General features: G+C 38.6%; 1 protein-coding gene across 1 annotated transcript in view; it reads right to left on the reverse strand.

Annotated features, from left to right (window-relative positions):
- gpc6b (glypican 6b) overlaps positions 1-11,737 on the reverse strand; it is a 54,994-nt gene that overhangs the window by 29,376 nt on the left and 13,881 nt on the right. Inside the window, exon 4 of the mRNA XM_051710652.1 lies at positions 9,917-10,082. Within this exon, the coding sequence (XP_051566612.1) occupies positions 9,917-10,082 (166 nt within the window). The remainder of the gene's footprint in view (positions 1-9,916; positions 10,083-11,737) is intronic.

The following is an 11,737-nucleotide window of genomic DNA, read 5'->3' on the forward strand; positions in this document are numbered from 1 at the left end:
TATTCTAATGGTAGTGTTGTAAAAAAGCACTATGTTTGATCCATATAAAAAAGTTCAATTAGGCCCAATAATGATAGCAAATGATCACAATATGGAGTGATATTTACAATTAAATAAATCCCTTTGCACCAGTACTCTCTCCATGTACTGAATGAATGCACGTCCTTGAATGAGCGGGTTTTTCCGCGCATTTACTTGAGCCGCTCACGCAAAGTCAATGGCCCATTTTAGGAGTGGCCCAAACTAGTCAAGACCAGCGGATTTGTGATTTACTATCGATTTATCATCGAATGCCAAATTCAGAAATCACTTGGGTGGCAATATAAATAAGTAAATAAAAACAAGCGGGCCAAATCTTTCACCAGTCCATCGGGACTTCCCCCGCCACTCCCGATGGCCAGTCCAGGCCTGGTTGCAACTTTTAAATAGACCTTCAAATGGTATACTTACCGTTGTCTCAGCAATTAAGCTGGAATAGGAGGAAATGGTTTAATATCCAAATAATTTTCATGTTTTATCTTTAAACTTCACAGATGGAATTCATGAAAATCTTCTCTAGAAAAAGAGATTTTCATGATTGATTTTGACATGCCCCTCCTTTTCTTTATAAAAACAAAGCTGTGTTCCAGTGAGACACTTGCAATGGAAGTCAATGGAAGTCAAAGATGAGTCAGAGAAAGAGTACAAAGAGGACAGGTATTTACTATTAAGTTAGTTAAGAAAGTGCATCTAGAGTAATCAATCCACGGAGGCATTGTTTGATTGCTTTTCATTAAATGTATCAGTAACACGTTGAAATAAGGTTGTGTATTCATTAACGTTACACAATGAATTAACATGAAAAATTAACATTACGGTTTGTTAATCTCTACACATAGTAATACAGTTTAAAGTACAAAAATTAGTCAATATAACATCATTAAGAACTAACATGAACGGTGTATAAAATAACATTAACTAACATGAACAAATGCATGAAAAATATTCATTGTATGTCTTTAAACCAAATTAGGAATGTTAAGTTCATGCATTAACATATGCAACCTTAGCATAAAGTGTAGTTAAATCATTATCCACAACATCAGCTTTGGTTTTAAAATTAGTTGTGGGTTTATTGGGTGGCCTGAATGAGTGCGAGACTCCAGGCCTGAAATTATGTCCCAGTCCAACCAATGATTTGCTATAGCCTACATTTTGATAATGCTTGACTTACATTAGCAACTTAATATAAATGGAGCTTTGTTAAACTATTAAAGAAAACACTGAGCAATTTTCAAGCATATCAATTTACTGTAAGGCTTAGTAAAATTAGCTAAAGTATTAAAAAGCAGATTCAGAGAGCGTTTACATTAAAAATGACAAATCGTCATTTTTCTTCATTAAACCCCATAAAAACCTCATTGGTTTGGACCTCTGCAATGTTTTCACCACTTATCTCTTATTCATGAGCAGGCCCTCTCAGGACACAGGAAATGTTTGGGGCTTGAATTTTCATGAATTGTGAAGTTGTGGCCAGATCCGGTTACCTAATGAAACAAATCGTGCAATTAAAAAGAAATGAGCAAATAAAATCGATAAGGATCCATTTACACTTTGGTAACCGAGGACTGCGGAAAGGGCAAGTCTAATTTGTGCATTTGTCAAATGCTAACAGGGATAAATATGAACGCGAATTACAAAAAAAGCTGGAGACAGAAACATTGGTTTTCTATAGGAATGGTGTTAGTTGAGAATGTGGAAAGGCATATGCATTAGGACTATACTAAATATACTGACTGCAGCAGGTCTTTAAACACCCTAAGTATGCGTGTTTTATAACCGTTTCCAATTTTGCAATGCTACATTTGAATATGCACAACAGAGAGTTATTCTGAGAAGAATTTGCATTGGATTTAAAATGTTTTTGCATGTTGCATCAGTTCAGTGAATGAAGGCTCTGCTGGACTGAAGCTCAACAGCTATTTCTGTCTGCTCGGGACACTGCATGAACACTCGCACTGAGAAACAGATTTACCAGAGGAAAATGTTATTGCTCGGAAGAGGTCAGCTATGTTTTAAGAACTGATCTTGTATCGGACGTCTCCTAAAATTGAGAAATAAAAACAGACACAAATGAGACAACTGTTGTCATACTGTAAGAGTATAGAGCTTTAAAATTAATGCGGCGAGCTTAGCTCAGATCATTTTGTCTCGGAAAAATTTGAAGAGAAATACTTTGAGTTTTATAATGCGATCTCTTAACCTTTGATTGCAGATTTCGTATCATCGGAGCACAGTTTGAGACATCGTTCTCTTCTAAAACTCTACAGGAGATACATACGAGATCACTGGGATCTTTTTCCTCAGGAGAAACATCTGAGAAGCTTAAGATTTACTCAAAGGCTCAATTTAATCCAACACTTGAAATAGAGCTTGCGTAGCTAGAAGCATTTGCGTTCACGTACTTGAGTAGAGTGTGCTTCAGCCATTACGTTTGTGTAATTGCGTAGAGTGTGACTGGAAATGTACTTTACGCAAGTACGCAAACGCAGATGCGAGCGCCGGGCCAGTTCATTGCTGCACTGAAAAAATATGATTTCTTGGCTCAACAACCATAACATATGAAAATAGCTTCTACTCTGAAACGTACATATTCATACATTTTACCTTTACTTTGCATTGTGTGTACAACACAACATATCAATTCTAAGGTGAACTTAGAATGATAAATAAAGTAAAATAATAACTGTGAGTTCCTTGAACCTCTTTGCCTTTGAAATCCATAAAGTAAAAATTTTAAGTAGCTTACTACTAAATCAAGTACAGAACTGAAGTTGTGGGAAATACCCACCAGCACTTGCGCTTGAATAATTTAAGCATGCTTGTTTGGTCAAAAGGAACTTATTGGGGCATTGGATAGATGTTATTAAATTCACAGAGACTTTGGATCTTTTTAGTATTGATGTTGTTTTACCGTATTATTTATTTAGTGTGTGTGTGTTTGTAAAGGTTTGTTAAGCATGTGAATGTGCAGAGATGAAGTGCAGCTTTATCTGCACTTCTTTGGGGAATAAAGTTTAAAAACTGACCTCAGTCATTTTCTTTTAAGCCAATTAAATTAAGTAGAAACAATAAACGCTTCAATAAACTGAAACATGCTAACGGTGTTAATTGATTCATTTCAGTGATGCTTTTGATTCCATTCACCAAAAAGATTCGTTCCTCCTCTTGGTAAGCAGATCATCGTTCATGATGACTGACTCGGTCATGTCGTTCGCAAACGAGTGTACTAGTACATTCAGTTAGTTCACGAACGATATGACCAAACACGTAGTTCAGTGAAGGGGTGATATGCTCCTTGACAGCTATAGTCAGTCTTTAAAAGCAGGACAAAGCAACACAAATGGAATTTGCATATCTACAAACATACTTAAAATATAGCTTCAACCGTTTTCACCACAAATGGCAGGTTTTATTTCCCCTATGTTTTGTCAAATGCTGGGCAAAAGTTTTGCGAAGACAGACAAATAAGTTCAAGAAAAGCCTAATAATATTGCTAACACTTCAATTTAGGGATCAGCAATTAATGACTAATAATTGGACTTGTAAGGGACTAGTTACGGACTTGTTTGGAATTATAAAGTATTTATTAGGCCTTTGTTCATTGATTTCTAACCCTTGCCTAATAGCCTCTTTACATTTGTTTTTTTTCCCCTAACAATTGACTTATTAGGTAAAAACAAAACTAGTGTGGTGCAAAATACATCCTTTATAGGTTCTTATTACACTATGTGAATATGCAACTTATAAGTATAAACTAAATATTGAAGGCAGAGACTTAAATAGCAACAAAAGCATCCTCTTTGCACTAATTGTTAGATGCTATACGCACTTCTAATTAAATACTACCATAGAGGCATATAGGGGCATCACTGCAGCATGTTTATTGTGTTTAGAGTCCCACAGACACCCTACACCAACCCCTAAACCTAAACCTAACCTTCCCTGCTTTGTTGAAATACGATGCATTTCATACGTATAAGCTGCACGTTCACACGGAGTACTGAGAACCTATAAAAGGATGTATTTTGCATTATATTTATACGTTTTGTTTTTAGCAAAGAAATTAATTGTTATGACAAAAGCAAATATAAAGGGGCTATAATGCAAGAATAAGAAATCAGCCGATAAAGGCTTAAATACTTTAGGATGCCAAACAAGTCTGTAACTAGTCACTTACAAGTGTAATTATTAGTCATGAATTACTGTCCAATTTCTGATCAATAAACTGAAGTGATACCATAATATCTTACATGGTCCATCATAGTACAACATTTCCATTTGTAAATCATGTCATTTTAAATGCACGTCTTCAGTCACTTTTACACATTCATAAATTGGGGCCAATGTTTTGTGCATACCTATAAACTTGTCTTAGTGCATTTCACGCCGTCTCTTCTTGTTGAACGCAACAGACTCACATGCCGAAATGAATGACAGACACGCCTCCTCTCGTTCAGTCGTTCAGCAGATCCTCATTCACGAATGAGATGACTGTGTCAGGGATTTTGAGGAAGAACCCAAATGCAAGAGGCAAGTATAAGGGCTTTTATTTGAAATAAACAAAATACCCCCCCCCCAAATAAAAAACTCACGAGGGAGAAAAAACCTAGAAATTAAAACAAAACCACGACAAGACCGAAGAACAGGAACAAACACAGCAGCTCACAGGCAAACGATTTCACAAAACAATCTGGAAGAGACATGAGCACAATGGCAAGACAAACACAAAGCCATGTGCAAACATACAAGACCAAACAGACACGAGTGCACATGGCGATGAAGAATCAAACACAGCCACTCACACAACACACAAGACTGACAGAAGAGTGCATGGCAAGAGAACCGAACCCCGAAGCCATGCGCTCACAAACAAGACATGGAGCACGAGTGTCCGGATCCAGACTCAGAACAGAAACCGAACTAGGCTGAAGTGTCAGGACCCAGACATCGTGCTCCGGACATGGAAACACAAACACAGAACATGTATGTCAGGATCCTGTCACCACACATTAAACATGACCAAAGTGACAGGATCCTGACAGACTGATTCATTCATTCATTTCGTTTGCGAACGAGATTACCAGTACATTCATGAACAACACCTCTCATCTCGTTCAGACTCAAATGACAGACTAGTACTAGTTCAGTGAAGGGGCGTATTCGTTCAGCAGGTCGAAACAATAATATGCTCCTTCACAGCCCACACTCGGATGCTACTGGTTCACGCTATAGTCAGTCTTTACAGGCATGAAAAGACCAATAATATTGCACATTTTGTCCCACTGTATTGCTCATTCTGCATTACAGCATTGATTTTGAGTTGGATGCAGATGTAAATTTATTCGTATCAGTTTGTGTTACTCTAGTAAATTCAAGGGTGGTGATGTAGAAATCTGTGCCAAATTCAAATGGTTTCCACTTCTCATGCCTTGCTTCTCACTGATTCTCAAAGAGCTGTGCATTAAAGAGCTCGAGACCAGGCTGCGAGTAAAAACGCACCTTCTTTGCGCTCGCGCTGCTCTATCCATTGAGCCGTATCCATCTACAGTGCCATACAGGTGCATTAGCGGAGGTTGTGCCTCTGCCTGTGTATTTGACGCTGCTGGTACAATGCATACCAACCCGTATAATTGAGAACAAACTCTGATATACAAGTCTAGGTAAACGTTTTAATGCAAAGAGCAACTTGACGATAGATTTGATTATTATGAGTGTTAAACGCCCCCCATTTGTAACTTAACACCCACCTCTCTACTAATTTTCTCTCAGCGCCCCCTGGCATCCATTGAATGCCCCCAGGGGGGCGGTACTGCCCCCGTTAAGAACCCCTGACTTAAAAGATTCCACGAGAACAATTCGTTCATTTGAAAGATTAGTTCAAAAAGACAGTTTCATTCATGAACAAAACATCACTACAACATGCTAATCTTTTTCATGTGACATACCTTTTTAAGTAAATTAAGTGGAATGAACTGATACATTTGTGAATATCTCACAAAGGTTTTCCAGTTATGCTCACATAAAAAGATCATAAGTTGAATTTACCTAAAAAGCGTGATGCAAAAATGCTATATATAAAATGTAAGTAAATCCAACACAATTTTATTCAGTGTGATGCGCAGTCCGGTTGAACATGCTTAACTTGCATTCTACCGTTACTGTGGCGGTAACAAACCTCAGTACTCAAGGGGGCGATAGAGTTACCTTCAAAAGTCTATGCCGCTGAACTGAATGTGTTATTATTCAGGTAAGTTGCTATAAATATATTGACTAACTTATTTGCTCAGCAATATTCTCTTCAACTGTTGCTACGCCATGACAGTGGTTCACTGTAGAAGCGGACAGTTCACATTTTCATCCACTATAGCACCCCTTGTGGCAAGTTGAGAATGGAACACACTTGCGTTGAGTCATGAACTGAGGTGTGACAAATTTTGGAACGGAACAACTGACGAAATTGAGCTTGCTTAGCTTGAAGCGTTTGCGTTGACGTACTTGTGTTGTGTATGTTTCGGGCTTATGTTTCTACTCCAAGTCATATAAAGATATATTAACCTTCAGGCAGTTTTTCTGGCCCTCCAGAAAAAGACCACAGAACAATTCACCTCAAAATGATTCAGGGTTTGTGTATCCATCCATTCCTGCACAGAACTAGTGTTTATACACGGTGACCGGACATCCTCTTTTAGCCAAGTAATCTGGACACAGACCACCCTTTGTAAGCAATGTTAAAAACATCCCAGCAATGCCCATGTAAACCAAACCAAAGTTCTGCCCAATATCTGCCTGGAATAAACAAAGAAACATTCCTCCTTCGAATGGGCTGTTCACTCCAACACAGTGTGCACAACAGCAGTTGACTGCAGTATGATGATGCTTTACTTTGCAATAAAGTTATTGCAACGTTATTCCAGCAGTTCAAACTTCAACCTAAATGGCACATCAGTTTGCAATAACATTTACTGTAAATGGCATTGATTTCCAAGCATTTAAACAGATGAAATCACATAGATGAAAGACGAAATGTTCACTTAATGAAAATTCTGTCGTGCCATTCCAAACCTGTATGTTGTTATTTTTTTAGAACACAAAAGAAGATTTTTTTTTCAATCTTTGCACCAAAAAAAAAACCATGAAAAAAAAACCAACAACATAAATGTAGTTCATACTGTACATCTCAAGCACTTTATTTCAAGTGTTCTTAAAGAATGTAATAGCTTTGTATGAGGAACAGACCAAAAAGTCATTATTTACTGATAATCTTTGCAAAAGCTCATAAAAAGTTCCTTTAAGCAGATTCAGCCACACCCACCAGGTGCAAAATAAACTAATTCATTGGCTGATGAATCTGACAATCTGACATTAGCTGCCTATAGAGCTGTGGCTTCAATTTGAGGCAAACCCAGCTAGTTTGCCATGGCTACCATCAGGAATTTCCCATGGTTTTTTAGAATAGGGAGTAAAAAAGATCTGTGGTTAAAATGACTTGAGGAGAATTTCATGTTTTGTTCTAGAATATAAACTGCACACAGTCATACCTCAACTGTAGATTTTGAAGCCGTTGTGTCTTGTAAAAATGCATGTTGCTAACCCGTCGCTAAATAAGGACTTTAATGCATGTTGCTAACCCGTCGCTAAAAAGGACTACAAACGTCGTCCATTTTGAAAAGCACATAGCTCACATTACTCATGGTAGTTGTAGTCCTCAATTAGCATTGTGATAGCAACAAGTATTTTTAGAAAACTCAAAAATTTTAAAATTAAAGCTGGAGGTATGACTCTGTGTAATTTATGTTCTAGAACAAAACGTGAAATTCTCTTCAAGTACTTTTAACCACAGACCTTATTTTACTCATAACTGTTCTTTACATCCAAAACTCTTATTATAAAAACCCATAGAAAATAATTGAGGGAACCAGTGGTTTTAAAAAGCTAATTGTCTTCTGGGTTTTTGGACTACAACCTGAACAGCTCTATTCATTCGCACTACTGAGGGATTTAGTGGAAATTCTGAAGGCTCTGAGAAAGGACTATGTGATGAAACAATATCAATATTTATCTGAAAAAATAAATCCTTGATATCGATGATAAACTTCGGACTAATTTTCAATATTTAGCCTATATTCTACATCTAGACAATTGGATAAGATACGTGTCGCTACACACAACTAGCTAACTGAATCACAGTCATGAAATCAGATGGTTAGGAAGTATTAGCTGGCTAGCGGCCACATAGCCCTGCTGTCATATAAACCAGTAATGAGGCTAGGTAGTCGCTAGCTAGCAGCTTGCAATCTGGCTAATATGATACTGTTGTGTACCGAACAAACAGCACTGACATTGCAATACAGCTAAACACTGAACACAACTCCAACATCAACACCTTTGCTGTTTATTTATGTACTGTTTGGTTAAACGTTTTCATGATCATATCGCTGTCACAGGCAACATAAGGTGCATTCCAATCCACAGGGTCCCTATGTAACGGTAGCCAGCTGGTAGGTAGCTGTGCCGTGTGTAAACCTCACTCCCCTGGCCTCATGTGTTGCACTAGCGACTGACACTAGGAGCTGTAGGCTTTAGTCACCTTGTTAGCGCGCCTGCCTCCCATGCCAGAGACACTGGTTCAAATCCTGCATGGAGCAGGTCGTGCAGGACTGGTTACAATGGTGCTGTGACTGGGATGGGAGGTTTAAGGGGGTGAGTGTAACGGTAGCCAGCTGGTAGGTAGCTGTGTAGTGTGTAAACCTCACTCCCCTGGCCTCAAGTGGTGCACTAGGGGCTGTAGCCTTTAGCCTACTCGTTAGCATGTCCACCTCCCATGCCAGAGATGCCGGTTTGAATCCCGCTCTGAGCGGGTCAAATAGGACTGGTTTCAATGGTGCCGTGACCCAGATGGGAGTGAGGTTTATGGGGGTGAGTGTAACGGTAGCCAGCTGGTAGGTAGCTGTGCAGTGTGTAAACTTCACTCCCCTGGCCTCAAGTGGTGCACTAGTGACTGACATTAAGGGCTGTAGCCTTTAGCCTGCTTGTTAGCGCACCTGCCTCCCATGCCAGAGACGCCGGTTCGAATCCCGTCGAGCAAGACCGGTTAAACCTACGCAGTGTTCTCTGCTTTCCACTTTTTTTTCTCTATTTGATTTTAGCATTTATTTTAGACAAACTACGTCAGTACTCTTCTGGTTCACAATGGCTGGTGGGTAAATATCCCTCTCCACTTCCTGTGAAGTGATGTATCGATGCACACTTATTCCCTATGTTATTATTAAAGTGCCCTTCCAACTGAAAATAAACGTTCCCTTTGGATTGGAATCTCCCTTAAGATGGCTGAATACCGTGTGATGTCCACTTCAGAGGACACTAACGGTCAATTGGAATGCACCTATAGTATTTCTTCTTCTAATGATGTTTATTGGCGGTTGGCAATCCAGCTTATGTTGCATTACCGCCACCTACTGAGCTGGAGTGTGGAGCATTTCGTCTTTCAGTGGAGTCAAACGTCCGCTGACGATGATGAAATTGGCGAAATTTCATCCAAAAGAGGTCACACCACTTATGTAGGATTAAATCCTATCTCATTAATGGTATGAAAAGTATATCATGATAAATATTAATATCGAATGATATGAAAAAAGAAATCATGATAATATGTTTTGTCCATGTTATGGCCCAGCCCTAGTGTGAGGGGTGGAGCTCAGACGGTTTGCAAACATCAAGAAATAAAATCTGATTCGTTTCACTATTCACTAATCGTTTGTACACTGAAGAAGTCTGCAAACTGACAGAATATGAAATGTAAAGGAGTGGCTCCTTCAGATCTGTAACATGTCCAAATGTCTTTTTCAGAATTCCACTAACTGAAAGGGACTCTTACCGATGTATTTGCTCCATTCTGGGTCGAGATCGGCCTGGTTGGCGAGACAGCGCTTCAGAACATTGAGACAGTAGTTCTTACAGGGCTTCATCGTGAACAGCTCTTGACAGTAAGAGCAGAAGAGCATTCTGGTGAAGCCACTGATGCATGCAGAGCTCAAGGAAACCTATGGACAGAAGGTGAAAATATAATTCATTTGATAAATCATAAAAACTGTAACCGGTCCTGCTCGACCTACTCCGAGTGGAATTCGAACAGGGTTCTCCAGCATGGGAGGCAGGCACACTAACGAGGAGACTAAATGCTCAGCCCTTAGGCTAAGGGAGTGAGGTTTACACATACCGCACAGCTATCACGTACCAGTGGGCAACCATTACGTCTTCCACAGAGAAAGATGGTCACATAAGTTCCCCAATGGTGCATGAAAATGATCATAATACAGCTTTTTTTGTTGTTCAGAAGAATCATATCTGGATGAGAATTGAGAGATATGTCCAGAGATTTTTAGTGAACAAAATGAAGTCCAGTCTTCTCCGTTTTAGCTCGTGGACAGTGCGTGTCAACAGAAGTAGGTATGAATGCACTGATGCACCTTTTGCGAGGCTTTGCATTTAAAGTAGTGACCTTCGCCTGAATCAACAAAACACTTAATTCAGGAAGAAGCTGTTAATCCTTAAACCAACAAATGCAGGTAAATGCACAAGGCTACATTTGGTCACCATTCTCCTCTGCAGTTATTCTATTTAAACACATTATGTATCAGTATGGGATTGGAGAGAAGTAACATAGTACTGTATGTGATTGATTTAAAAAATGTTCAACTATCTGGATTTTGGTATGATGTGTGATGGTGTGGATTATTTATTTTGTGTGTTTTCAGTTTTCTGGAATTGTCTTGGACTTGCTAATGCCACAAGCTAGCTAGCGGTTAATTTAATTGTGAATTTAGAAGAAAATAAAATTATTCTTTGTTATACAAATTTACAAAGTATGGTTAGGGTTAGGTTAGTTAAGTTTAGGGTTAGGGTTATGGTGGTTAGAAGAGCCAAACTGGTCTCATACAATCACGTTATTATGCCTAAATAATTTTTACGTGTCTCGTTGTACGTATTGCAGCAGTTTCCTGTTGAAGTGAACACTAGAGGCATTTTCACACAACACTTTCACACAATTTACGAGTAAAACGGCAGATTATTAGTTCATAAACTTTTAATTTTCACCTGTTCCTCACACAATGCTATCTTATGACATCTAAACACTTTTACTATAGTGCATGACTATTAATGTATGCATTACATAATCAGCTACATTCACAAGCTTCAAGTGTGATCATATTGCTCAGCTGATAGAACATTGCACTTGTGATGTAAAGGAGCGGAGTACGAGTCCTGAAGAGCACACAAGTCCACACATGAACTCAAAGTGTCACAGAAGCACCACAAAATGACGTGATTGTGTTTTTCATCTCACATTTGCTTTTTATGACACTATCGGTTAGGTTTAGGTTTAAGGTTTAGGGTAGGGAGGTTGGTTTTGTTGATTTAAAACTCCACAGAGCATTAACCTTAACAACCTTATCTGTTTGGGAGATTATTTAACTCACTTTTAGCGCCACACAGTGGACAATTCACCTCAAAACTGTCCCCATACGTGTAATGAACTACGAAATATCATTTTGCAAAAATGTTGTCACATTCATGCAATTTTCATGAGATGAGGCTCTAAATATCAAATGAATTAAAACAATTTTTTCCCATAAATTGTTAGGAAGAAGAGTAAAGTAGAATTGTACCTATTTTAGCACTTTTTTTTATTTTTATT

The sequence above is a fragment of the Myxocyprinus asiaticus genome, chromosome 11 (genome assembly GCF_019703515.2).
Source record: "Myxocyprinus asiaticus isolate MX2 ecotype Aquarium Trade chromosome 11, UBuf_Myxa_2, whole genome shotgun sequence".
Lineage (NCBI taxonomy): Eukaryota > Metazoa > Chordata > Actinopteri > Cypriniformes > Catostomidae > Myxocyprinus > Myxocyprinus asiaticus.